Source organism: Rissa tridactyla, chromosome 19, assembly GCF_028500815.1.
Source record: "Rissa tridactyla isolate bRisTri1 chromosome 19, bRisTri1.patW.cur.20221130, whole genome shotgun sequence".
NCBI classification, from domain to species: Eukaryota; Metazoa; Chordata; class Aves; order Charadriiformes; family Laridae; genus Rissa; species Rissa tridactyla.
Genome location: NC_071484.1, coordinates 5932112 through 5959393, shown reverse-complemented (window position 1 = coordinate 5959393; position 27282 = coordinate 5932112). Strand labels below are relative to the sequence as shown.

At 45.8% G+C, this 27282-nt stretch overlaps 1 protein-coding gene and 1 long non-coding RNA gene across 3 annotated transcripts in view; one reads left to right on the top strand and one right to left on the bottom strand.

The window, feature by feature from the left end:
• The first annotated feature begins 8 nt into the window (after positions 1–8).
• LOC128919174 (uncharacterized) lies at positions 9–27282 on the top strand. The gene is made up of 4 exons (XR_008469852.1): positions 9–118; positions 548–600; positions 24138–24207; positions 26939–27282. It is a non-coding gene; the product is annotated as an uncharacterized LOC128919174 (long non-coding RNA).
• ACLY (ATP citrate lyase) overlaps positions 946–27282 on the bottom strand; it is a 29188-nt gene continuing 2851 nt past the window's right edge. Inside the window, exons 2-29 of one of the 2 annotated variants that reach the window (XM_054224234.1) lie at positions 23332–23501; positions 22005–22127; positions 20466–20528; positions 19626–19816; positions 18596–18675; positions 17973–18107; positions 16013–16127; positions 15401–15537; positions 14952–15013; positions 14676–14793; positions 14364–14518; positions 13855–13945; positions 12650–12679; positions 10761–10902; positions 8011–8179; positions 7396–7500; positions 6944–7140; positions 6692–6773; positions 6205–6315; positions 5561–5688; positions 5272–5365; positions 4841–4995; positions 3931–4081; positions 3232–3375; positions 2893–3006; positions 2304–2386; positions 1978–2054; positions 946–1804 (exon numbers count right to left, since the gene is read on the bottom strand). In XM_054224234.1, the coding sequence (XP_054080209.1) occupies positions 1710–1804; positions 1978–2054; positions 2304–2386; positions 2893–3006; positions 3232–3375; positions 3931–4081; positions 4841–4995; positions 5272–5365; positions 5561–5688; positions 6205–6315; positions 6692–6773; positions 6944–7140; positions 7396–7500; positions 8011–8179; positions 10761–10902; positions 12650–12679; positions 13855–13945; positions 14364–14518; positions 14676–14793; positions 14952–15013; positions 15401–15537; positions 16013–16127; positions 17973–18107; positions 18596–18675; positions 19626–19816; positions 20466–20528; positions 22005–22127; positions 23332–23490 (3306 nt within the window). In that variant the 5' untranslated portion in view covers positions 23491–23501 and the 3' untranslated portion in view covers positions 946–1709. Of the gene's footprint in view, positions 1805–1977; positions 2055–2303; positions 2387–2892; positions 3007–3231; positions 3376–3930; positions 4082–4840; positions 4996–5271; positions 5366–5560; positions 5689–6204; positions 6316–6691; positions 6774–6943; positions 7141–7395; positions 7501–8010; positions 8180–10760; positions 10903–12649; positions 12680–13854; positions 13946–14363; positions 14519–14675; positions 14794–14951; positions 15014–15400; positions 15538–16012; positions 16128–17972; positions 18108–18595; positions 18676–19625; positions 19817–20465; positions 20529–22004; positions 22128–23331; positions 23502–27282 lie in introns of those variants that run through there. The other variant, XM_054224235.1, reaches the window with a different exon arrangement.

The window sequence follows — 27282 nt, the reverse complement described above, 5'->3', positions numbered from 1 at the left end:
GGCGGGGAGGGGGCGCCGCCGCCGCCGGTAAAATGGCGGGCGGGGCGCTGAGGGGCGGTTGGGGCCAGCGCAGCGCCCGGGGCCCCCCGTCCCCTCGGGAAGCAGCGACGTGACCGAGGTGAGTGTCCCTCTCGCTTCCCCAGCGAGCAGAGGGGGCGTTTGGGCCAGCAGCGCGGCAGGGGCACCAGCCCCCCCCGCCTCAGGCGAAAGGCGGGACGCGGGGAGCCCGTTCCTGCTCGGAGCGTGGAAAACCCGTCAGGAGGGAGCTGTGGGCCTGCCCCACACAGTGCCTGAGTCCTGACCTGCCCCTGAGGCGTCTCCGCTCTGGGGTGGCCCTGGGCCGGTTGGTGACACCGGTGTGACAGCCAGGGCCGCTGCCGGTGATCCTGATTTAGCACAGAGGGAGCTTGTTCCGCATGTGTCAGTTGTGAGGGAACGGGATCCCTTTGCCAAACGGCACAGGTACCACAGACCAGCCATACGTGCAGTTTTATTCAGAGCCTTAAGCTATGCTTTTAATTCTTTTTCTCCTTAACATCCCTCTCAGGCATGCCTGCAGGGAAGGGACTTCACCTGAGGAATTCACTCACTCCAAGTAAGGTACACTATTTCTTTGTTAACTACAACAAAGTGAGCTGTAGTTGATTATTTCAATGTTTACTATACAACACAATACAGTTCCCTAACTCTTGTGTAATGCTGGATCAATTTTAGATAATTACCTTCCTTCTTTTTATTCTCTAATTTGCTAAATTTCACCTTGACACAGGCTGAAAGTCTGGTGGTTTGTTTGTCGTCCCCCTTAGATCCACCAGAACACACACCATGAGAGGAATAACTGCTCTGAGATTTGGTATTTTGTGAGATGACCGTTTCCCACCTTGCGCCACAGTCCACCAGACAGTGTCTGGGACCAACTTTTAGAAGCCAGAAGTAGAAAAAGAATAAATTAGTAGTGTATCATTTATTTGAGTTAGGTTACAATACACAGACAAGTAGGACGCTGAAGTTATTACTGAGATTATTTTTGCATCTGGGGTAACATGAGTGACATTCCGTATACCAGCAATCTAATAGTAAATGAGAAGTTGTTTGCATAAATACAGACACTGGAATACATGTAGTTTCACAGTTTTAACAGCAGTATGTTACAACTTTACACTTTAAATTACTACACCAGCATTTGAGTAACATTGGTTATACATAAGCAGTGGTCCCACTATTCAGGATACAATCAGACTCAAGATGAGAACACCATAAACAAATTGAAAAAACAACCAACAATAAAAAAGCCCAAATCATGGCTTATGGGAATGATGAGTACTTTCCCCTCTATCAGGAAAAGTTACAGCTTGTTACCGACTAGTGGATTTTCTGCAAGTTCAGTAACACTGCGCCTATGAGCAAAACTCCCCGCCCTAAACCCTTACAATCTTTTCTGGAAACAAAATTAAATGAGTAGGGTAAAAAAAAAAAAAAAGGTGAGAGACAGTATTAAATACAGCAGGTAACATATGGAATATCACAAGTTTTGGTTTTTATTAGAGTAAGTTTCTATTCTTATAAAACAGTTGCTTTGCACAGTTTGACCAGGCAGCTCAACGTCTATGTACCAATGGCCTTTATACTTCAAAGTCCCATTTGTGGCTGTCCTCGGTGCAGGCTTCTGTCTCCTTGAACTTAACATTCTGAGGCAACACTACAGGTTCTCACATAGTCATGTGCTCCGGTAAAACATAGGATATGTCATCCCACGGGTGACGGTACAGACCTTGCTTCAATCTCTTCTGATCCAGGTAGTGTCCTAAAATAAAAGTGGTTCGTGTTACAAAGTTTCTGCTTCTGGTCTTACTTTGCCTTGAAACGGATTTGATTTCTGTATTCTTAACGACTATAATTTTTGAATGAGTCCCCAGAGGTTCATGATGGCAGGGCATCCCCTAGCAGGAGGGAAGAGGAGAAAGATGGCAAACTTACCAATGAATCCCATACTCCTGCCTAGCACAAAGATGCCATTAAGAGCTCCTATATCAATATATTCATCTGCTTCTTCCCTGCAAGAGAAAGAGAAATAAATAGTTCATCATAGCGATCTATTTAAGGAACCAATCTTAGAAAGGCTATGAATCTGCTCTAGTGCCCGTAGCAACACTGAATTCACATGAAAGCTTCCTTCCCCCAAGTCCAGGCTATGTTTCCTTTGCAACATCCTTTTGAAGTCCTGTCCCCACATGAGCTGGCAGTACGGCTCCCATCATTTTCACAGGACCACGACCTAGAGAAAGAGCCCACTACCTACTTACCGTGTGAACGAGCCACAATTCCTGAGTACGTCTACAAAGGCAACTCCAATAAAGCCATCTACATTCAGGATAAGATTTGGTTTCTGCAGGAAATGAAAACACACCCCAATAAAGATGTTTAACAGTGGCAAATGATGTTCACCTGGCAACTTCCATCCTTAAGGGTAATTTGAGGGTTGCCTGTAATTGTGGGCACACAAGCCTAGCGATAGACAATGCTGTTTGGCAACGTGAGCAAGAGCCACGCTTAATGCGAATAATGGATAAACAGCCCCAAACAATGGCCCTGCATTTGGTTCAAACTACAGAGATCATCTGCCACAGCACATCATGTGTGCTAGCAGCAGTTCCAGATGTATTGTGGACAACAAAGATAACTGATCTTGGTTTGTTCATCGTGTTTCTAGTGTCCAACAAATGTCTTCAGCCTTACCAAGCTGTACTTGGCCCAAAGTCTACCACAGAAAAAAACCAAACCCCCAGGAAAAATTCATGAAGCATTGCAATTAAAATACAGTATTAACCCCCTGTCACTTGTCCCCCAGGAAGAAAAAGTGCTCAAGAGGAGATAAATACTAGCGCATTTCACCTTAGAAGTTGTAATTTTTTCTACTTCAAGTGCATAGTCCAGCAGTGGGGTGGCAGGGAAATGCTGCTTCACGTAGTCTTTGAGAATCTGAACTCTCATGTCTGGGTTATTTATCTGCAAGTTAAGAACACGTTACAGTCACTGATGTTGCCTCTTGCACAGGTACTTGCCATAAGCTTTACTATTGTTAGGTTTAGTATTTGTAAGTCCTGAGAATTTGGTCAATAGCTGCCTCTGAAAGTTGCTAATTTTCTTTCCTTTGTTGTGTGTTTTTTTCCCTCTCTCCCACCCCTCTAAAAACACAAACAAACCTCCCCTTTGTAGTAACAGCCTTCTTACCGATTTGACTCTGTGTCCAATGCCCATGATCAGTTTCCCTTCTTTCTTCATCTTATTCACAAACTCCATAGGGATAATCCCACTGTCAAAGGCTTTGCTGAACATTTTAGCTGCAGCATCCAGCGCTCCACCAAACCGGTCACCCTGGGTGCAGTACACAAAGGGAATTATAGCAAAGCACTCCACAGTTAAGGTACAAAACAAGCACAAAATTATCTTCTCCATCTGCCCTGCCCATCAATGTGGTATTCATGAAATTAAAGTCAGGCAGGCACCTGAGATACAGCATCTGTTTATAACTCAAGTGTCAATATGCAGCCAGCGCATCTCCACTAGAGACAGTGTGGGGGGAAATGCAATCTAAAGTCTGTTTTATTCATATTTTTTACTTGTCAGTATTTGGAAGAGACCAGGCAACCATATAGTGACAACACTGACACCAGTTTGGCCTCCACAAAATATTTCTAGACTCAAATGAGAGACATCAGCATAGTCTTGCTTACTTGAAAAGCGGACTAGGTTTTAAACCCAGAGCATCAAGCTGTTAGAGTTGAATTCAACCAAAATTCAAAGTGCGAGTGAACAGGCACAACCTGTCCACGGCTCTGCAGCCCATCTAAATCTCTTAAATTAACAATAATAAAACCTGGACAGAGTAAAGAGTAGCAAAGCTACATCTTCTGGAGATTCAGTACTTACAATAGTAAGAAGGCCTGAAGTGAGACTCGAGACAAGATCTTTTCCAGCTCTTGCACAGACAATGGTGTTGTGGGCTCCAGATACAGCAGGCCCGTGATCTGCTGTTACCATCAAACACATCTCGATGAACTGGCAGGCGTACTTTGGTAACCTGAGCAAGGAAGAGACGGAAGTCATTTACTGTAAAGAAAGCTGAATGACAAGACAATTGGTGTTATACTGGATAGTGACTTTTGTTTTAGGCATATACTTGAAAGAAGTAGAACAGAGAGAGGGAGCTGTAGGGTCACAATATCCATCACTGCATCGTAGTATCTTTCTCAGAGATCAGATTTGTATTCAGTTTCCACAGGAGCTGTTTAGCTCAGAGCTGAGGGTCTGTTTGAAAGGCTGAGTTTACACACACACAGCTGCCTGATCAGTGAGCTCTGCGGGTCCCCTTGAGGCTGTGCTATGGTTCTGTTCCTCCCATTCTGCTGAGCCAGAGACTGCAGCTAGTGCCAAAGTGCCTCTAATGGAAGCACGATCAGATGAAGGCAGCAAACTTTCACCATTGAGAAGGTTCCCTGTAGGCTGGTTAGCAATGTTTGTAAACTCCCCAATCTCTCCAGAGCTAAGGGGACAATTACAATAAGCAAGTAGTCAGAGAGCGTGAAACAGGCCTAGAATAGAGAATTTCCTCAATACACCACAAAACTTGTGGAAAACTTCATCCCAAGACTAAAACACACTGTATGAAGCCTTGAAATGGTGATGTGGTCTCAGAGGAGCAGACACAGAGATGGCATTTCCAATACATCCTATATTCACAAAAGAATCCTGGAGTTACTTTTGTGCTTAGAAGTCTATTAACAAACAAGCAGAACTCCACGACAAAGGATTTGTGAGCTTTCACAAAAAGCTGCCTCACCTCCTTTGGAACCAGAGCAGGCCCAGAACCCCTCCAATTCCCATCTCTTCTTTGAAGACCTCAGTGATTGGCATCCCGGCATATATCAGTTCCTGACCTCTCTCATCACAGATGCTTGTCATAAAGGAAGCTGGTTTGCGGATCAGACCCAGCTCCTGAAATTGCAGCATAAAGATAGGATTTTAAACATTCCACATGAGAATCAAGGGGCAGGAGGAGGCAGAATGGTCAAACAACAATGCCTTAAGCTTGCCCTCAGAGCGGCTTCCACAGCCTAGAACCAGCATGGACAGTAAGCTCACAGATAACACAGATAAGTGTGAGATAAAACCCCAAGGCAGCACTATTATCACTGTAAGCACCCAGGATCACAGCAAACACCCTGTCTGGTTTCTAAGGAACCAAAAAGCAGTTAAAACAGCACAGCTCACCCTTGCCCAGGAGTAATCCATTGGCACAGTTGGAGGAGGCACTTCCTCAGCTGGTTCAATCACTCTCTTGGCCACAAGATCCTGGTAGACAGACCTAGGGAGAGAATCCATTTATTAACTTAAGTCCTTTTAAGAGGTACAAGTGAGGTGGTCTTACTCTAGACCTTAAAACCCCAGAATGAATAGAAGTTGCTTTCCTTAAGCAGCAATATATTCTTTTATTGGGTTAGAATCAGTGCCCTAAGTTTTTTGTCCCCCGCTGAAGGGGTGCCCTGTTAATGTGACTTACTGAATGACCTCTCCCAGCTCATCAAAACTCCGGGGAACAAACACACCAGCTTCCTTCAAGGCTTGATTCTTTGCAACAGCAGTTTCAGAAGCCTGGTTGGCACAAGCTCCTGCATGGCCAAACTGCACCTACAAACGAGAGAAGAGACAGCAGTAAGGAATAAAAGTTGTTTACCTGCAGAGAGTGAAACAGAATAGAGAACTGACTAGGAAACTGGTGACAGAGGAATACCAGTGACTGCACATCTGCCTTCTTGTCTGGGCTAACAGTACTGCAATATGCATTTGCTGATCTGGAATCACTCCAGGTTCATCTACTGATGTCTGCCTCCCTAAACTCCCCCACTCTCCAGAGCTGCTTAACATGCATCTTCCCCATTCCCACTCCAGAAGCAGGAATCTCTTGCATTCCCTGGGATCTTTGGGCTCCCTTTACAAGCACACAGAATCCCTTGGAAATCTCCAGTGGCAGACTACAGAAGCGCAAAAAAACCCACCTTTTACCATTTATATTTATTAACTTCTGCACATTAAGTTGCTACTGGCAATTCTGGAAGGTTTAGGCATGGAGAGAGAAGTTGGCTTTTATCTTCCCGTCCTGGATATATACTTATTTCATGCATTTGCCCCCATTTTTGCACATACCTCTGAAGAGAACATGGTGGCACAAGTACCAATACACCAGCACACCACTGGCTTGGTGATACGACCTTCTTTAATACCCCTGCAGATCTTATACTCTTCCGTGCCTCCAATCTGCAGAAAGAGAGAGAGCTGAGCTGTTCAAAACTTTTCACTTTTGTAGAAATCAGCTCCAAGATGCACATGGAAGCACCACTTGGAGTTTTTTTCCTCCCTCTTTTTTCATTGAGTAACAGCTGAAGTCTCAGGACAAAGACTCCTTATTTGATTTTGTTTTTTTTAAGGTAGGGGAGACTATGCTTGTCTGTGGAACACGCTCAGTTTTTTTTTTATTAAAGCAGCATGAAATAAAAGTTCAGACATTGAAGAAAAGTATGAATAGCTGACACTTATCTGTAGCTGTTATTTAGCATCCTTGCAGCCAGGTCAGATACTCCCAAAACAAAACACTTGGGTATTTCTCAGATAGGAGTGAACTGGTCTCACTCACCTCTCCAAGTACTACAATCATTTTCACTCCTGGAGTATCCTGATAGCGCAAGACATGATCCATAAAAGTTGAACCAGGGTATCTGGGTAGAATACGGGGAAAATAGTAAAAGTTGAGTTAGTTTCATAAACTTTTCTAAAGAATAAAAATTAAGAGCCAACCTGCCCATCTTCCTCCAAATTACTAACAATTCTTCTGTTGACTGACTTAAAAAAAAAAAAAATGGTCTTTGTTGAAGATGTGGACTCCTACCTGTCTCCTCCAATGGCCACCCCTTCATAGACCCCATCGGTGGTTCGGGAAATGATGTTGTTGAGCTCATTGGACATTCCTCCAGACCGTGAAACATAAGCCACACTGCCGGGACGGTACAGTTTTGATGCTAAGATATTATCCAGCATCCCTCCTGTGTTGCCTATTTTAAAGCAACCTGGTTTGATCCCACCAACCTACAAGAAAATCAGAGAAAGATGTAAAGCCCTTTTAAATGTACATGAAACTTAGGAACATTTCAGTAAGGCAGTCTTGTCAGTATTTATACAAACAACGGAAGACAGTGATGTGACCTTAGAAGTGAGACACTAACATGCACTTTATATGACTAAAGACAAAATGGATTGTAGGATATACTTTATCCTTCAGAGAAAGCCAATCTGAAGATTAAGACATATGGACAAGAGGAGAAAAAGGTCACCAGTTCTTACAGTTGCAGGCCCAATGATAGTAACTCCTTTTTTATCAGCTGTCTTGATCAGTTTGCGTGTCAGGGCTTCTGGAATGCCCTCAGCAATAATGGCAATGGTGCGGATCTGCATGAAGATAAAGCAAACCATTAGTACCCCCCAATGTTGCCCCCCTAACAAATGCTGCAGGGCAGGGAAGGGAAACAGCTGCTCAGAGGCATGATCTGCATGGTCAGGCCTCCAGGAGGTTGTGCTGTGCCCTCATGCAGGACGGCCCAGCACATGGATCCAGTCTACTGTGATCTTCACAGCAGTCTCAATGCACTGTTCAGAGAATTATTTTTTTCTCGCCCTTGCACATTAGAGCAGCACCGTATTTTAACCAACCCAAAAGTAGTTACTCCTAACACAGAGGTGCTGAGCCCCTCTTACAAAAATTGCAAGTCCGGCATTAGAATTCGCTATGTAATTCCAGTATCCTCTTTAGAGTCTGTAACGAGTTAGAACTGAGGCATTTATCTGCTAAATTAGAAGACGACGCCAATTTGCTAATGCCATCATGGTTTAAGAGACACTGGTACCCTACTGACAAGATCTTGCATCTTTTCTTGGGCTTCTTCTAGATCCCTCACTCACCTGTGGGTAATTCATGGTTTCAACAGTGCTGTCATAAGCAGAGCGCAGAGATGCAAAGTTGATGAGAACATCCACCTCTGGGTGCTTCCTCATGGCATCTGCCATGTTCTTGTAGACTGGGATCAGGATTTCTTTGTGGCCCCAATAGAACTTCTGCCTGTGGTCACCACTACGGAGGAGAAGACGAAAGAGCCCTGACTCTTAAGGCTACTGGAAAGACAAAGGGATACAGTGCATGCAGATAGAGGAGTTTACAAACCCCAGTTCTCAGACACCAAGACTGACTGTGAGACTCACTAGCAAGTGAGCGTACATGGGGAGGGCCCATACTAACAGCAGAAGGTTCTTCAGAGTATAGAACAGAGCAGCATATGGAAGGAGACGGGCTAATGGGGACAGAGGCATCCAGCAAGATGAATAAGCTCTCCCACAGTGAAGTTACCAGAGCCTCAATTCTACTCCAAGCTGGAAGACAGAATGAGGCACAGAAAGAGTAATGAATGAGATGCATGCAAAGCTGCGTTACTGGGCTGGAACAAATACCGGACTGGGGGAACAGGAAACCAGTATCTGTGATGAACAGTCAGGACAGCAATGTGAGGGCCAGTCAAGTTTCCAATCCTGCTACAGTGAGACCCTCCCCACCCTGCCCCGCACCCGCTGAGGGAGATGCACCTGGGAAAGTTTCACTGTAGGTGTTGTCTTTTATATACGGTAGACACTCCAACTGGAACGTCACTGAAGTCTGTACTGTTCAGTCATTTAAGAGTCTGGAGATACTAGCTCTGTTCCCATACTGGTACATTTGTAACAGAACATTCCAGGTTTTGCCAGCCTGGCTTCCTCCAAAAGGTCAAGCAGAATCAGATACTATAGGTAGCCTTAAACTTTTAATCCCTCTTGCTTTTTCTTCATTAAAAACCTGAGACCCTGCAAGGGGCTGCCACTCATCTATAGATGTGACTATGCCTGCACTCGGTTTTAGTGCCCTGAGGTTTGCACTTGCTGAGAAGGTATTACAGCGCTGCAATTATCATCAGAGCTGCAGACTAACAGCATGAGGTACTTAATTGTCAAGAGGCAAAATTCTCTGCAGGACAGAGGCTGATTAGACATCAGCTATCCGGGATGTCTGTAAATACCACAGAAATGAAACACGGCTCCTCCCTTTGTATGGGCTCCCATCTCACTGTCTCAGCGGCAGCCCCAACAGCCACTCTTTCCTTCTCACTACTTGCCCCATGTGACAGGGAGACCCCCACACACATCCATGAGGTACGATAACAGAACCGCTTATGCACAGCTTGCTCTGGAGGTTCCTCCCAAGGGCTGTTTGAAGTGCCCAATAGCCCCTCCCAACCCCCTCTGGTGTGGGGATAAGGTAAGAGAGGGCAAATGCCACAAGAGAACTCTCTATCCCACTGAAGGATCTGCACACTTCTGCCTGCCAAGAAACAACTGCAACTATAGGGAAAGGCTATGAACAAGACGAAGAGGATTTTTTTTTTTTTTTTAAGTTTTGTTTGGCTACATGACAGACGGACTGTTTTAGTCTATTAGCAGAGCTGCTCTGATTCTGGCTAATATTTGGAGATGAAAATTCCAGCTGCTGCAAGCACAAATCAAGATGTCTCAAACAAGCATGCAGCACGCAGATGAGTGGAAGAACGCTTACATAGCCATACTGCCTCTGCTAAGCCAGCGAGCTGTTAAGGAGAGCCCAACTAGTTATACCTTCCTTACTTGCCAAGTGAAGGAACAGAATTTGGACACCCTTTGAAAGGTCATGAAGTGGGACTTGAATCATAGAATCATTTAGATTGGAAAAGACCCTTGGGATCATCGAGTCCAACCATCAACCCCACTCTACAAAGTTCTCCCCTACACCATATCCCTTAACACCACATCTAAACGAGTCTTAAACACATCCAGGGATGGGGACTCCACCACCTCCCTGGGCAGCCTATTCCAGTGTCTGACCACTCTTTCCGTGAAGAATTTTTTCCTAATGTCCGGCCTAAACCTACCCTGCTGCAGCTTGAACCCATTCCCTCTTGTTCTATCGCTAATTACCTGTGAGAAGAGACCAGCACCAACCTCTCTACAATGTCCTTTCAAATAGTTGTAGAGAGTGATGACGTCTCCCCTCAGCCCCCTCTTCCTCAAACTAAACAGTCCCAGCTCCTTCAGTCGCTCCTCGTAAGATTTATTCTCTAGGCCCTTCACCAGCTTTGTTGCCCTCCTCTGCACTCGCTCCAGCACCTCGATAACTCTCTCGTGTTGAGGTGCCCAGAACTGGACACAATGCTCAAGGTGTGGCCTCACCAGTGCTGAGCACAGGGGGACAATCACCTCCCTATTTCTGCTGGTCACACCATTTCTAATACGAGCCAGGATGCCATTGGCCCTCTTGGCCACCTGGGCACACTGCTGGCTCATGTTCAGCCGCTTGTCAATTAGAACCTCCAGGTCCTTTTCTGCCAGGCAGCTCTCCAGCCACACTGCCCCATGTACTTGAAGTACGTGGCTAACATTAAGCTGTTGAGCAGAGCGGCCTGAAATCAGTGGTTGAGGGGAACAGGAAGCCGTCTGCAAAGCCAACCTGATGGTGGAAGAGAGCACAGGAGGAGGTGTTAAAGCAGAGGTGTAGACTAGGGCAGAGCTACACTACAGAGCAGCAGAGACTGGAAGAGGAGGAAGCTAACAGAAGAAGCACTCAGAAAAATAATGCAGTCACACAGGCTACTTACGTGAATGGATAAACCATGGCAGCTACTGAAGGTTCGTCCCGGGAGCAAATATAATCAAAGTCCAGCATTCCTTGCACAGCCCGTGTCTGCATGCCCCAAATGATAGCTTTGGTGTGACGGCTGAACAGAGTTGTAGCTTTACCTGCTCAGAGAGAGGGCGGGGGGGGAAAAACCAAAACACATTCAAAACTCACATCCGTGCAAGACAAAAGCTGCAACTTTGCCAAATGTCTCCTCAAAGTCTCCCAGATGAGCATATTCCCCTCCCTCCAAACCGAACCCAACAGGTGAACTGCAGGATGTAGTAGCCACACTGTCCAAATTAAGGAATAGACTGTAGATGAAGCAGCATCCCCCTTCCCAGGATTCCGAACACAATAGCCAGGTTTTGGGTTTCACAAAATGGGCAAGTGCTTAATCCCCAGGGGGAGCTGGTGTAGGAGAGGAGAGGTACATGAAAACTTGTCTCTTCCTCTTCTCACATTGGCCGTTCGTGTTCCTCCCAGATAGTTTTATTCTGCAAAGCTGAAGAGGAAGGGAACTTTGAATTCTACTTTTTTATTTGCATATGGCCTACAGCCTGGGAGAACCACGGGAGGTTTGCCTCCTATGTTTGTCAGGGCACCACAGTGGGACAATAGAAAATAAAAAGAAAAGCAGGAAATGGAGGGGACAAAGAAAGCAAAGTAGCTCTACATACTCAGCTTTTGTTTTCAAGTTTTTTTGATGACCAGAATCCAACACAAACCCGATGGCTCCAAGAATTTATATATGGCCTAAAACTTGGCTTCGGGGAACAGAGTCACAGGAAAGGCAACAGTTCAGCTAGTGAGGATGGACTGTTTGCTTAAAGTATATTAACACCACTTGTCACAGCAAAACGTTGAGTTCCTCCCTTTGACTCCAGGCAAAGTTCACTTTAAAACTCTCAAGAACTCAGAGCTGATCCAACTGCTGATGCCAACTGAGTCTACCACTAATTTCTTTTTGGCTTTGAATCAAAGGTAAACAGCATTAGGGATTAAACAGGATACTGTTCTTCTGGCTTTAACAAGGAATCAGTCACTGTTCTCCAACCCTCCATGTTCACAGTTCAGATGCACTGCCACGTGACTTGTTATTAGGAAACTGCCTACCCTGAAAAATTCTGTTTATCTTGCGGGTGCCTGCAAGGAGGTCGTATTAGTACTCACAGAAACAGGAAAATGCAGGCCCAGAAAAGTGATGCTATTGGTCTGAGACCACACAAGGAAGAATCTGAGAGTTCCCCTTCTGCCGTCCCCTTGTCTTACAATACAAGAGATGGCTTGAAACTCTACTTTGACCCCGATTCAGCAGTTTATTCTCATCCAGCACAGAGCTCAAGAGAGTCTTTAAAGTCCCTATAACTTCACTGAGCACAAGCTTTAATGGTTTGCTGAACTGATAAGGCAACAAGGACATTTAGTTCATTTGGTGACTTTTCTGTGCCCTTCAAGGCTCATAAGCACAGCACCTGCACTATTTTGTTCCCCTTTGAAACAAAACGCTGCCTATTAGGCATGGTTAGTGATTCCTTCTTTTTGAAAGCAAAGAGAACAGAGCTTTTCACAATATGCCTAGGTCTGTTTTTCTCCATCATGATTGTGGGGGGGGAAAGGGAAGAAAAATTAAAGACAAAACCCTGTCCCCCAGAAATAGTAAGCTTTTGTGCAAAGGAGTATGTGATCTGCACTTGAAAAAAAAACAGATGAAAAGTTCATATGGTGATAGCTAAATATGCTGGGCAGGAAGGAAGGACCAGACAACACTGCAAACTTTTGGAGAGAAAAAACAGCAACAAAACCAAGAACTAAAAAAGTCAGCTGCCAGCAAGGCCAGGCACATTCAGCTGGTCACACGTGTCCTACCTGAACCAGGTCTTGAAGCTGGGATTGAATCTGTTAAAGAGAGAATCACTCATGCAACAATCTGACAGTTGGCTGCTGTCATCCCAACAGCAGGGGGGGTGCTGCTGCTCCCCGCCTCCCCACAGCACACAGGCTTTCGGGTTTTGCTTTTGTTAAAAAAAACCAAGTGGACTGGAGCACTCTCCATTGTACTTCCTCTTCAAATATTTGGATGTCAGGTTTTGCATTTTGCCATGTAGAAACTTTATGCTTATCCCAGCACAAACACATTTCAGGTTCAGGTGGCAGTTCCTTGCCCTGCGAGCTCCGTGGTGTACATTCTCAATGTCTTTTTGAAGCACTGCTCATGCAGAATCCTGTGCGCAATGATTAAGAGAGCAGTAGTGGGGTTTGTGATGAGTTTCACCGGAATCAGATCTGAATCTTGCTGTCATCATGTCATACTGTTGTAAACGAGGCCTGTAGCTCCTCACATTCACGGGAAGACGACCAGGACATTGTTACATTCTGTCCCTGCCCAATTCTGCTGTTGTTTTATCCCCAAACAACATGTTCTTACCCAGTAAGGCTTCCAACAAATACGATCAAAAGGCTGCCAAAGCTCTTGTGTATCACCATGCTAAAGAAGCTTCCTACAGACTTCAGTAAAAAAACAGCCCAAAAACAAAAACAAGACCAAAAATCCCCAACAAAACCACACAACACACTGCACAGTAACCTGACCCGAAATGTGTGAGGTGACAACTCCTGCTGAAGTAACTGACTGTAGAGTGTTCACCAGGAAGCTGCAGCATATACCAAGAAGGACCTTCTGAACACCTAGACCATTCCAGCAGCATCCCATGGGAACACCCCCGGGGCACTCAACTGGAAAACAGGCTTCAGTTCAGCAGCCACAGCACAGATACCCTAACCTGCTGTCTGCTGGCCTTGCATACGGGGACGTGGGAAAGCTGGAGTGCTTGAGCTGCGCTGTTCCCTTCAAAGGAACATCCCAGATAAGGCAACTCTGACTCACCTTGTGTATGAGCCAACAGCACAAGTGACAACGTTCTAAAAGGGCCTAACTGATTTTCAGAACAAAGACAGACAGGTACCACAAAATTGCTTCCCTTTATATCCAGAAAAAAGCATTAGTCCAGTCCACGTTCTGTCTTCTGGAGCAGAAGAGAACTGCTAGCAATCATTTCCAATGCTGGACTTACCAAGAGGGGCTGTTGGTTTTGCCTTCTTGGCTGGAGCAATATCATCTGGTCTGGACTCTGAGAAGGAAGCTGTTCTGCTTGGTGCTGGAGTCTGAAAGAATCAGAAGCCAAACCAGTAAGGGTCAGCGTGCCAGGTGAGGCCTGGAGCATATAGGAGGAGATGGCCACTTTGGCTATGCTAGTCTGCAAAGATGACCAAAATTTTGGCACAGGACCATGTCAGTCAAGTGAGGGGAAAACTCCTAAACGACCAAGTTCTCAGTAGATGCAAGAGTCAAATTGTGGGTTTTGAGGGGTCACATTTTATGCACAAGTGAGGTGGGCGTTGGGAGGCCCCCTCCTGATCAACTATGCAGGCAGAGTCACTTTAGTTTTCCTAAACTAAACATTTTTTGCAGAAGTACGATGGTGGCCAAGATCAGTTTCCGACTGGTGCAGCCAGAGGAAGCTGCCTTCAGGAGGCTCCTCGCAAGCGGTGCCGTTCACAGGAAGGAGGGGAAGGGACTCACCGAAGGGCTGCCGCTGGCATTGAGGAGGAAGTTGGCGGTGTGGGCTGCAGCAGGCGGCTGGTTGGGGATCGGCCGATGGCCAAGCGCCATCCCCACAATCGCAGTCATGTGAGTCTCCGTGCCAAAGACGTGGATGGGGATCCCAGTGGTCTTCCCTGTGTGTGCATACAAGAACAGTCAGCCTTGGGGGGAAAAAAGGAACAAGCTGAGCCTCTGCCAGAGTGAAGCATTTAACCTTGAAAGGCTCAGCAGAAAGCAGGTGGGAGAAACAGGATGTGAGAACAAAACTTAAGGATAATGGTTGGTCCTTACCAACTTCTCCCATGACACGTAATCCTTCCTGGTAGTTCGGGCCTCCTCTTCGCACAAAGATCCTCACCTCATGCTCCTTCAGGGGGCCTTGGTAATCCTTAATCGCTCTCACAATGCCCTAAACAAACATATAGGAGAGGTGAGCTGGGCAGCCCCATCATCTCAGGAACTCCTGGAGGAGATGCACTGTCAGGCTCAGCACAACACTGAGCTGGGGAGAACGGCTTGGGGGTGACAACTGTGAGCATTTGCTGATACTTCAGAACAGTCACTTACTTTAAAAGTGGCCGCTACATTGGTGAAGTTAGCAATGCTGCCTCCAATGATCAGGATTTTACCTGAGGGAAGAAACATGCATAAGTAAAACTGTTTTAAGAACACAGTGTACTGTAAGATCGTGAAGCGGTTTAGGACATAAAGTGAAACAGCACTGCAGTTCATACTAGCCGGTAGTTTGCAGAAAGTTGTGGTCAGCAGAGCCTGGAAGGTAAGAGCTTTGTATCAAGCAAGAATTTTTCTGATAAGAATCTCTTGAACCACATTTGCTCCCGGCTCTGAAGCCAGAGCTGACAGAAATCCATCACTGTTTCACTTGGAAGGCAGCAGTACGTTAGAAGCTCTGCCAGGGAGGTCTAAGCATAGTAACAGCCCAGATTTGTTCAGGTTTTTTTCCCCACGTGCAGCTTCACAGCTGAGCAGCTCTGAAATTGCAGCGACTCCCTTACCTTCAGGGTGCTTCTCTCGTGTCATGAGGGACAGGATAGTCTTAGCATAGTCGTAGGTCTGCTGCTCACTTGGGGCTCCTGAGTATTCCCCATAGTTAGCCAGCTCATTCACACCACCCAGGTCACAAATGGTGTCGCTGTAAAAGAAAAAAAAGTTATTTAAGAGATTAGTTGTAATTTTGGAGTCACTATAAAGGTCGTAATAAAGCACTCCGAATTCCTGTGACAGTGGGACTTTTACAGAGAGGTCATGCTGTCTGCTGAAAACAAAGCTGCTCTCCTCTTGCTGCCAGCCACAGTGAATCTTGTTATCCTTCCGAGATATGATGGGAACTCAGTGACTACCACAGCAACAATGTTACTGCAAACAGCTTTCAGCCGGCTTGTTCATTTCCAAGTCAAAAAGGAAACACATCTCAACCTCCCAGAATTAAATTATCTCTAAGGGACACTACGTTCCACATCTCGGTAAGAAACCTTCTGAAGAGGTCCCAAGCAGTCATGGCATGAGAAAAATTGCTTTAGGGGAGTCTCCTTTCCAGAGGTGGCATCAATTATTTTTTTCCGGCACTGTAAATCCACCCCCCTCTCTGGCAACACTGCTCCCGTTACCTGTAGACCACAGAGGCACCACCACCAGCCACCATGGTCCAGATCCTGCCTTTGGGATTGAGAATAGTAAGTTTCAAGCTGGCTCCGCTCTTTGCGTCCAGATCAGCAATGTAGGCTTCCTGCAGACAGACAGCACGAGTTAAACTTCCTTCAGCAGCCGCCTTTTCCAAACCAGGGGGTTCATAGTGCTGAGCCCATTTGGACACGCAGAGCTCCCACATCTCCTCTCAACTGCAACTGAGGGGAGAGCAGAACTACAAACACCATTTTTGCAAGAGACGCAGACCCAGCTTCATCTCTCAGGGGCCAGGACTGATCTGTGTTACGTGTTCTCCAAGGCAGAGCACTGAAATGGGACTGGATATAGACAGCTTGTGCCATGCTCTCTGTAACAAATTCAAAGGGGACCAACCTGAGCATACGCTCAAATTTTGGTTCTTGCTTGGAAAAAAAAAAAAATAAATCATAGCCTCCAAAGAATACATTGTCTTTCTAAGGTCTGCTGGCTTGTCTCTTTTTTGTCCCAGTCACAAGTGATTGCTGTAAATAAATTTGATGTTACTTCATTTGTAGAGTGCAGATCCAGAAGCAGATTTTTCCTATTTGCACATGAAAAGCTTTGGAAATGCAGCTGACTGTTGGTTGCGTTTCACTAAGCTGTACCACACTGGCTTTCCCTTTTCCTCTACTGCTCAGCCAGCCCTGTGAGCTCCCAGGTTTCATGGTTCCACAAACAACAGTCACAGAATCAAATGCCTCTGAACTGAAAAGTCTCATTCAGACCTTGTCTGTGGACTGAGACCGGAGGAAATTTAAAAATCAACACACCCATGGCTACACACTCCCTGGCTGTGCTGCAGCCAAGAACGTAATCACTGAGTGCGCTGTAATTTTGCTCACCATGGTGTTCCTGTATCGCAGTGTGCTTGCCTGTCGAGAAGCACTTCACTGGGGGTTCATTAACATTCTCAGCAAAGACACTGCCATAATAACCTTCACAGTGACTTGCAGAGGGATGATTCAGAGAGACAAAAACTGAACTAATCCTTTTAAGAGCAAATTGAGTTAAGTGTTGGCATCCAGCAAGCTACACGTGGAGAAATAGCTAAATGGATTTCCTGGCCACGTTACAAAACCCTTCCCCAACTGAAGCATAATTATAATTATTAAAATGAAAAAGTCAGGACATAAATCCTTTTGGAGACGGCAGAAGAATCACCTGAAATAAGTAACAGAAAACTGAGGAGAGCGCTCCACTTCAAGAGCTTTTGAAGCTGTTGTATGAAGCAGTGTTTATGCAACCAGCAGTACAAACCCAGGGAATTCTGAGAGGAAACAGGCATTTCTAACTTTAAAACAAAAAGTTTGCCTGCAGGCCTCCTCTTTTCAGGAGAACAGGTGTATGAACATCGTAACTTTTTACTTTGAAGTTTGAGAGATGGTAATTATTTTCTCTGGATTCATACACACACGCAGATCTCGCACACAACTGCTACTCTACTCTCAGAAACTGTAACTGAAACACCGAGGGAGCATCAGCTGCCACGAGGCTGTCAATAACCAGCGCTCCAACAAAAAATAATGATCCGAAAGGGGAGCAATGCAGGCAAGAACCATCTAAGGAAGAGCGTACAAGTACAGAGCTTTGGCACACAGCTGAATGGAGTTAAATATAAGCCTCCATTTAAAAAAAGTCAATTGTAATTAAAGAAAAGAACTGAAACGACATCCCAGTAAAGATGGAAAGCAATTGTAGTAGTTCAGAGCGCAATTAGAAGTCCTAGTACTACGGCAACCTGTACGCAGGTTTGCACAAGCTCTTCCCATGGATGGCAATGCCAAGGTACTTGAAACACAGCAACAAAACCCATGAGAGGGGAAAGCCTCAAGGACATACAAGCACTGAGGAATTCATCTTGTAGTCCACAGCAGAGGGATTCGGGGCAGAGTGGGCTGTTACTTGCCTCTGGGTAAGCTTCCCTGCCAAAGGGCGGGGGGAACTCCACATCCCCCCATTTCACTTTGCAGATGTAGTCAGCAGTTGCATCAATCTTCGCGGCCAAATCAAGGATGTAGACACCATCATTATGCACCACTGCATTTGAGAGAAAAAAAAATAATATCATAATTAGCTCTGTACAAACATATGTGTTACAGATTTACTCCTAAAATTTGCTACCATACAGAGATCATTACAAAAGTTAGGTCACCTTTGTTCCCCCCCCTCCGCACTAGTCACTCATTTTTATTTACCAAACCCAGCAAGTTCCCTTAAGAATTAACTAGTGACCATGGTCATGGCCCAGGCCCTGGCTCAGGTGCTGTTTTGTTCTGATCCAACAGAGCAATTTTTATATTCTGCAGTTCTGATTTAACACCCCAACAGGAAATTAGATAACAGAGAACACCAGTCCTCCCTTTTGATTCATTCAAGTAATAGCTGCAGGACACACCATAGTCACTTTTGTACTTCTTTTGCATATGCCACCTAGTATTGTCGCAAACTACGTAAAACAGAGAAGGATAAAGTACACATTTTAATATGGTAGAACAGAAAGTTCTGCTCCCTAAATTATCTGTTACCTATTGGATTGATCTCGAGGTATGTGAAATATAGATCTTCATAAAAGTTGAACAGGCCACAGATGAAGCTAGCCAAGATGCTGTAAAAAAAATTAACACAAGTTCATTAAAGCAGCCAAATATAAAGCACAGCCTGCTCTGCTTCATTTATATTCGTGGCAATCTGCAGATCTACTCTGTATCAATTTCTTTCACTCTCATTCATCTTCTCTGGAAGAAGCCTAGGAGATGACTCAAGGAAAGGAAGACCTTGATGACTCATCTTAATTACATTCCACCAAACTCTGCCGAGAACACAGTTGCTCACAACTGTCATGTAGATGTTCAGTCTGTTTAATCTCCCCGAGAGACAGAAATGCATCGCTGTCTCTCCCTGTCAGATACGCATCTTTGTCAGAACCAAGCTCTGTTAGCCGGGATGGGGAAGAGACTGCACTAAACTGTATTAGTGACAGGCTTCTTCAGCCTTTCAGTGCTGAACAATGCCATCAGTGATTACGTTATGTTTGGAAAAATCATGACTCATATTAAGATAACTAGCTATAGGCATCTAATTAAAGGAGATGCAGAAGAAGCTTTGAGATCTACAGATAAGCTTGCAGTAAGCACAGGAATAGCAAGAGAATACTTTCTTAGACTAGGCCAGAGTAAGGGAGACAGCATTTCTGAGCTAGCAAGCAGATTCACATCACCATTTCTACTAAATAAAACAAACTCTTCTATGCTGGCACGAAGGCTTAAAATTCAATACACATCTCCAACATCTCAGAGGTCAAGACTTCAGTAGACTGAGAAGTGCTCCTGTCAAGTGAAGGCTCAAAGCACTATGAACACTTATTTTGAGTTTTACAAGAGGCTCGAATAAGGTCAAAGAACTTGGATTTAGGATGCATGGCATGTTCTTAAGGGCAGGAAGAAGGTCAGGAGAGCAAGCTTGAGGGTGAAACAGAACAAAGGGATGTTGCACTGAAATAAAGGAGAGGAGCTTCTGCATGGCTGGCCATGCCCGGGACTGGGCATCTGTACTTACTCTTTTTTATTTGCTGGTGCATGCTTTAGGAGATGTTTCTTTACATCCGATTCACTGAGCTTTTCATCCACAGCCACAAGCAACTTCTGAGCTTTGGCATCAACATCTCCCACATCCACACCCCCTTCGTGGTGGAAGAGCACGTAGTCTCCCTCCCGGGCAGCGTATATGCACACATAGAACTCTTCATCCTGCACCAGACCCAAGCACAAGCATTAGCAAGTCGCATCCAGAGAAGACCTTGAGGAGGATGGTCTTGTGTCAGTGCTAAGGAAGGGGCACCTGAGCACACCGCTAAGCTTTCAAGGGGCGGCAGCACTGGAGGGGCCCAGCCACCCCCAGGCTGTACAGCTTTCCATTTCTGGAGAAAACCGCTCCCATCTTACACAACTGAAGTGTAAACAAGGGTCCCTTCCCCTTCTTGCATGTACCAGAAGCAGCTGTATCATAAGGCAATTATACCCTTCCCACAAACCATGGCAGAGGACGAATATTTCACCAGCACAAACTGAGGTATCTCACATCAACAGTTTGTTATCCACACTCGGGAGTACCAGACTGAAGGAGCAGTGAGCTGCCTTTTCCCGACCAACTCAGTCCCTCTCAGGTGATCTGTAACCTCCTCCCAGCAGAGTAACAGCAGCCAACGTGATTATCAACAACTCTTCGCGTGGGCTAATGCTGTGCCTGCACGCAGCTCTGACCACACGCATCGACACCGTCAGCTTAACAGCACACTCTCAAACTTCTGGTTTCTCCACTATATCAATCCATCTAAGCTGCATGCAAGTCAAAAGAGACTTAAAAGCACTTTTTAATGCATTAGTTGGTATACTATACCTGTTTGTGAGGGACGAAGGGTTCAATCAGAAAATTCTTTAGGATTCCCTTGGCATTAGCAATCTGTAGGCAGAAAACAAGACAAACACCAATAAACGCTTGTCCAATATCCACATTTATGCCAGCATAAAGCAAGCTTCGAGAATTAATCAGCACTGCTCTAAAATCACTTCTTCCCAAGCACCGCTCCACCGTGTTTTCCTGGGGAACCACACTCCTCCCTCTCCAGCACAGCATTGAGCACTGTCGCTGCTGGACACGCTGCTGCACCACTCCAGGGTATTTGAACTTCACAGGTTACAGCAGTCACGTCACCTTCCCCTTTCCGAACAGGACAGATGGCTATCAGAATTGCACCGGAATGGCCGCTCTTCATCTCCCATCCCAGAGACGGCACCTTCACAGAGCACTGCTTAGTGCAGCGTGAAATGTGACGGCTCGAGCTGCTTCTTGGAGCTTTGAAAAAAATCAGAAGCGAGGGGAGTTCTGTGCTAGACAGGGAGAGGCAGGAGCACTCACCCTGGAAGTGCTGTCAGTGAGCATGGAAGAGGAAGAGAACCCTTTAGCCTCTTCCTACAGGGACAGGCAGCCATAGCAAGGTCCCAGGAACATGCGTAGGCACTTTCCTGCTCTCCAAAACCAAGTTTTGGAGGGGACAGTCCCACAGGGCCATGCGAGATAACCCCTGCTCCTGAGGACACTGCTTCAGGAGCAAACGTTGTCGGTCCGCAAGTCCTTGGCACAGTCCTTCCTTTACATGTTGTTGTTGTATTGTGCTAAAGAAGCGATTTCAACACCCCTCGTTCCTGCTGGGCAGGCACACAAGAAGCAGCTGCCTGTTTCATAACGGCCTTCGGGCAAACCTCGCTGGCTCGGCTGCACGGCTCGGCGCTGGAGCCAGCCGCAAAGCAATCACAGCAGGGCCAGGGCATCAGGTTCCTTGAGACAGCAGAACTCTATCAGCTCCTGAAACACAGCAGCTGGGATGACAGGCATTTCTTTATCATTAGCATTGCGGCGTCATTCCCAAGAGAATAAATATTACAAGCCAGCACTGAGTTAAAATAAGGACTTGAAGTAACACTCAGACATCAGCCAAAACACACTGGCTGGCTACAATAAGAGGACAATTTTATGACAGCTTTTATACTTGTCTGCTTAAATCTGCCTTGGGTATTAAAGTGAAGCAGCTACGCCAACTCGACACAGCATTTGAGCTATCAACTGCTGACTCCCAAGTGGAAGGGATTTTGAAAATGGCGTTAATTCCTGCTGAGCTCCCACCACACAGCCCCTGCTCAGCAGGCTGGGACAGCCGACGGTACCAGGGAGCACCGAGCTCTGCTCCGTACCAAGGTGTGTCATTTAGCAGTGCTTCATCTGCATATGGGACAACTTCTCTCTTGCTTTGGCATTGGCACAACATGCCTTTTAAACCACCATAAGCAAGAGAAATACCTGCACCCCAGCTCCTAGCATGCAAGTAAGCGGAAAAAAGCAAACAAAGTCTCATGTTTTTGCTGCTCAGGTGGCACTCACCGTGGTTTCTTGGCCCAGACGCTGTTTCAGCCAAGCCTTCACCTGATCCAGAGTGAGGTTAATTCCAACCAGTCCCAGCTTCCCTCGTCTCTTTATCAGCTGATCCGGTTTCACCACTAAACGCTACAACATCATGCAAGAGAGATTCAAAGAAAGAAGAATCAGAAAGTGATTTTGGTCGAGGGATTCTCTGCAACCAGCGAAACAAAAACTTAAATGTATTCTGTACAGCAAGTGTCCTTGCAGAATTTCTTTAATCTCCTGGTACAGCATGCCTGCAGTTTTATTTTTACTCTGTACTTTGACAAGAGCTGCCTTATTTCTGCTCAGACATGAGTATACATCAGAGACCGAGGTGACAGTTTATGTTGGCTTTTTTTGATAAATTTCGATAACTTTCAAAGCAGCTGTTAGGATGGGGTACATGTGCTCACTTTCTGTAAATAATAAAAAAAAAAAAAAAAATCGAATCATGCTGATTGTGGGCTTTCTGCTGGATGCTGTGGCCGTTTCTAGCACTACAGAACTCTGCCTGAAAGGACAGATAGCATTCTGGCTCCCTTCTGGCTTTCTGCAAGTCTTTTTAGAAGCACTGCTGATATCTTCCAGCTGTTCACTCATGCTCTTGAGTATGGAACATCCAATTACTTAGTGTAGGGCTTCCATCAGTCCGTCAGTAAAGGACTGCGAAACATTCGTGTTCTACCAACCAGTGACTTCATATAATTAACCACTGGAAAGGAGCAGCTTGGACAATTAATAAAAAGAGCTCTGGATGTGTTTTCTCTACAGAAAGTGCATGGCTATGAAACAAAGAGATAGAAAAGATCTTGCCCAGAAAAAAAAGGAAAAATGAAGTTTTCCCTGACATTTTGTGTGGAAGCAGGAAACCCACGCAGTATGCTAACTGAACGTAAAAGCTACCGTGGAGAAAGCACTCCCTGATTTCATGGAAAGGGTTTGAGAGCAGGGACTGGCATCTCAAGAGAGTCTTTGCTTTGCCTGAATTAGCCTCCTTTACCTTCTGCGTGGTTATTAGAAGCTTTGCGTTTGCAGATCTCTCTGCTCACGGATTTCACAGTCCCTAAAGGAATTTTATAATCAGCCCCCCCAGAAGGTGATACAGCAGCCTTGAAGCAAGGCTTGTTTCTTCATCAGTGTTGCAAATGAATGTTGCAGAGCAGCAGCAGCGACCGGTCCTTCAGGAAAGATCCGGAGCACAGTTCTGCTTGCAACCTGCCACAGCACGACGTGCCGTGCCCACGGGGAGCAGCTGGGGTGGGCTGAGCTCTCCCCCGGCTCAGGAAGGCGAGTGGGGGCTCCTTACCTCACTCAGAAGCCAAGGGTGGTCCTGGGTGAGTCGTGCCCAGTCCGTGTCTGGGGTGACTCGGGCATACTTGAAACGGTTCTGGATGGCAGAGGATGTACAGATATACTTATACAAGAGCTCCTTCCCCGTCTGCTCAGAGATGGCTTTGGCTGACATGGCTACCTAGTCTGAATTTAAAAATAAAATTAAAAAAAAAAAAAAAAAGGCACTCAGGAACAGCGTCCAGTTCTGACAGAAAACTCCCAATCACCCAGCTCAACGCAAAACCAAAGCAAATACAGAGCTGGGGATGTGTCTCCCCAGCTATAAGCGAGGCTATAAAACTCACCTGATAAGCAAGAGCTATTCGTATTGCTTAAAACTTCTACCCCATTCCACTGCCCTGAACACCACTTCGGTCCAGCCTTGCCTGCAGGGAAAGGCGTAATCCCTGCAGCTCCTCCCAGCCACCACCGTGCCTCTACCAAACCTGCCAGCCCCGAGCATCCCCCCACGTCTAGGGGAGCGCTCAGATAAGGCAACTTGTCTCAAACCTACACAGCACCCCAGGACTGCTGCTGGGGGATCCGTGCAACACACCCACCATTTCTTCTAGTTCAGTACCAGGGAGGGACAAGGCAGCAGGAGAGGAAAACCTTCCCTCCCACTCGTTTTCCCATGGCATGCCACATTTCCAGTCTCAGCTTGGCTGCAGACACGTTAGCAATCCCCCATACCTTTTTCTAAAGGGAAAAGAAAATTTTGCCGGTATTGTCAAAACTGGAACACATTTACATTCTTGTTTTATTTTTGTTTTGTTTCAGAACCTAGATGTCTTGGAAGCAGCTCCACAGCTTACAGAGTAAGATGCTTAAGACAACAAAGATGATTAAGGTAAGACAGTTCGTTGGGTTTGGTTGTTTTCGGTTTTTTTTTTAAATAATTCCTGATTTCATATCTTTCCTGGAGATGGCTTTCTTCTCAAGAGAGTATTCTGAAGTGCCATAAGTAAATGATTTCTGATTTCAAGGCTGTAACTTTTCGTTCTGATACGCAGCAACAAAGTCATAGGTGTCAAAGATGAATTTATTTTTAGCTGCAATAAACACTTATTTAAAAGAATACCTCATCCTAGTAACCTGTCTGCATGTGTCAGACATCAGAACTGAGTCTTGCCATCAGCCAGAGGGCAGCAAGCGGTTCGGATTTTTCTGAGGGGTCAGACTGCTGACAGAGAGCCTCAGGCAGGGGCTCACGCTGCATTCTGAGCGACTGGAGGTCCTGTCACTGTTGCCCAAGCACAGCCCGTGCGGCAGGAAACACAAAAGCACGCTAAGGAAGGTTTCTGGGAGAGCTGCAAAGCAGAAAAGCACCAACACAGAACAGAAGAGCTCAAGATTCCATCTGAGTGTCTGGCAGTGAAGTATTTGAAGAAGTCAGTGAGACCGCCTGCGCCATCACAGAATAGCTGCCCCGCTGAAGACCCACGGAGGGAAACAGTTTTAAATCCTACAGTTACTTCTTGTGCTACCTTCTGGGTAATAACCCTAAGTAATCAACGGGGTTATTCGTCCTGTAAGCAAGCACAGAATACGCCAGGGAATAATTAGCCATCATTAGAAATAAAGACCTTTTTCCCTAGAGCAGGAAGAAAGAGGTTTGGTTGGACTAAGTGCTGTTACTGAGAGCTGTTAACTAGGCTTAAGAACTGGCAGTCGAATTTGCTGCTAACATCTTTTCAAATAAAATTCAAGTGTTAAAATAGAAGAGAAGCAGCTACAGAAAGGGCAAAAAATGTTTAAAAAAAAAAAAGTGTTCCTGCTTTCAGAGAATTGCTGTTATATGAAAGTCTATGATTGCAGCGCAGCTTCCAATTTAATCCCATTTCAAAACAGCACCAGGCAGTGTTTCTGAAGCACCGTATGTTTCTTCATAGAATCAAAAACCCTATTCTCATCACCATAAACACTTGCACTTTATATTTAGTCTGCTAAAAATAACCCCACTTTGGTTTTATTACCCCAGTGCTGAAGTCACCACAGCCTAAGGAAAAGGGAGCTCTTGTGAACAAGCACATTTTGTCTGTCGGGCCCCACAAAGCAAGACACACATCCTACCGTCCCGACCCGCCTCGCAGCCCCCTTTAACGTAACAGCCCACACAAATGCTGTGCTGAGGCGGCTGCGTTACCTTCATTTGCTGTCTAAGTGGCATTCCAAAAAACGCGTATTCAGAGATGCTGTGGGAATAGACTTGTCTCAGAAAAACAGAACCATTGAATTATGTCAAGTCCTGGGGCTACGAGCAGCTGTTCTGCAGTAACTTTAGAAGCAATCTAGAACTTCCACTGGGTGCTCCTAATTACAAAAGAAGGAGTGACTCTGAGATAACGTAGTTATCTCAAGGCCAGGATTTATACACAGCTATCGGGGAACAAATAACAGCAGCTTGCGTTGGAAGAGGCAGCAGAGTCAGCGCAGGGGAAATGCTGGGTAGCAGTGGATTAATCTCAAACTCCTTAGGAGCTGGAAGCCTTACTGCATAACCTTCCTAGGCAGGCTGCGATGCTGGCTGTAAGCTAAGCACGGACACTCAAGTTGGGGAAATGTTCACCTCATCTTGGTGTTAAACCACCACAGCTTTCTAGAAGGATAGGAATTTTGATTGGAAAGAAAGGGAGGTGAAGGGGGGTAAAGCGTGTAAGAGTCTCCAGGGGAAGCAATCCGCAACAGGGAAGCGGCAGCGGCCAGGCACGTCGTAAGGGGGTGGGAGATGAACTCTCTGGAATGGGATGCAGACACGGCTTCTTGTGCCTCAGGAGCAACTGGGTATTTGCTGTACAAACTCCTCTCTATTGCTGATTGCAATTCTCTGCCCATCTTTGCCCTGCAAATGCCACAAAACTGTAGGAGTGTAAGCTGTGTTGTAGTCAGCATTAAAAAAAAAAAAAAAAAAAAAAAATCAAAGATCAGCAGAGTTGCTTTGACTGCTTAATCTTTATTAGCGAGAAGTTGCCAGAGACAGAAGGGTTTAACTACTAGAAACCAACTAAAGTTCTCTGCATCAGACTAAGAAGAATCTCAAGTGGGTTTGCAGAGCTGGTTTGCATCTCTCCTCTGCTAAGTGTTGACCAGTTTCACTGTATAATTCTGAGACAGCTGTAAGAAAAAAAAAAAAAAAAACACCACCAGAAAAACACCCCAACCTTATTCTGCGAGCGTACACAGGCACATTCGGTTCCCACAACCACCACTCTGCCACCTTGTCTTCACAGCTGCACACACACATGCTACAATAAGTCATCTGTGCTGTAGCGCTGAAAACTTTCCATCACGATTTTTGCTTTAAAGCAGTGCTATTTCTGAGAGAAAAATCCTGCTCCCAAGTTACCTGCAGCTATTTATTTTGCCTGGTAGGAAGCTGGAGTACCCTTGTTTTCAAAGCCCTTTGAAATCCATCAACTGCCTACTCTACAAGATGCTAAAGGCCAGTCCCAGAGAAAAAGCATCACATTCACTGCAGTAGAAGCAGATGGATAAAAGAAAATGGCAGATATTTCTTAATCTAAAAAAACAAAACAAAAACCACACCACCCCAAAAACCTAAGTATTTTTCATTTCTCCAGGGTGACACAGAGCCCCTGAAGATACTGCAGCTCTTCAGTCCACACGTACAAATTCAGACAATCAAGCTGATGCCAGTTATGCCAATGACCAAGATGTAATTGTATGCAATTGCAGGAAACTGGACCCAGGGCATCCCTCAGGTCTTATTAAAAACAGTCTTGTAAAAACCAGTCAGTGGGAAGAACGGTTAAATACGTGGGATTGCTTGAGCCTGAGGGACACAAGCGCAGGGGCATTCCCGCACGGCATGGCATGGCACCGCCCCGCTGCTCGTCTCTCGGAGACTTCACTGCCTTCTTCATGCCACCACATTCTGCTGCTCCCCTGGTTTCATCACCTCATT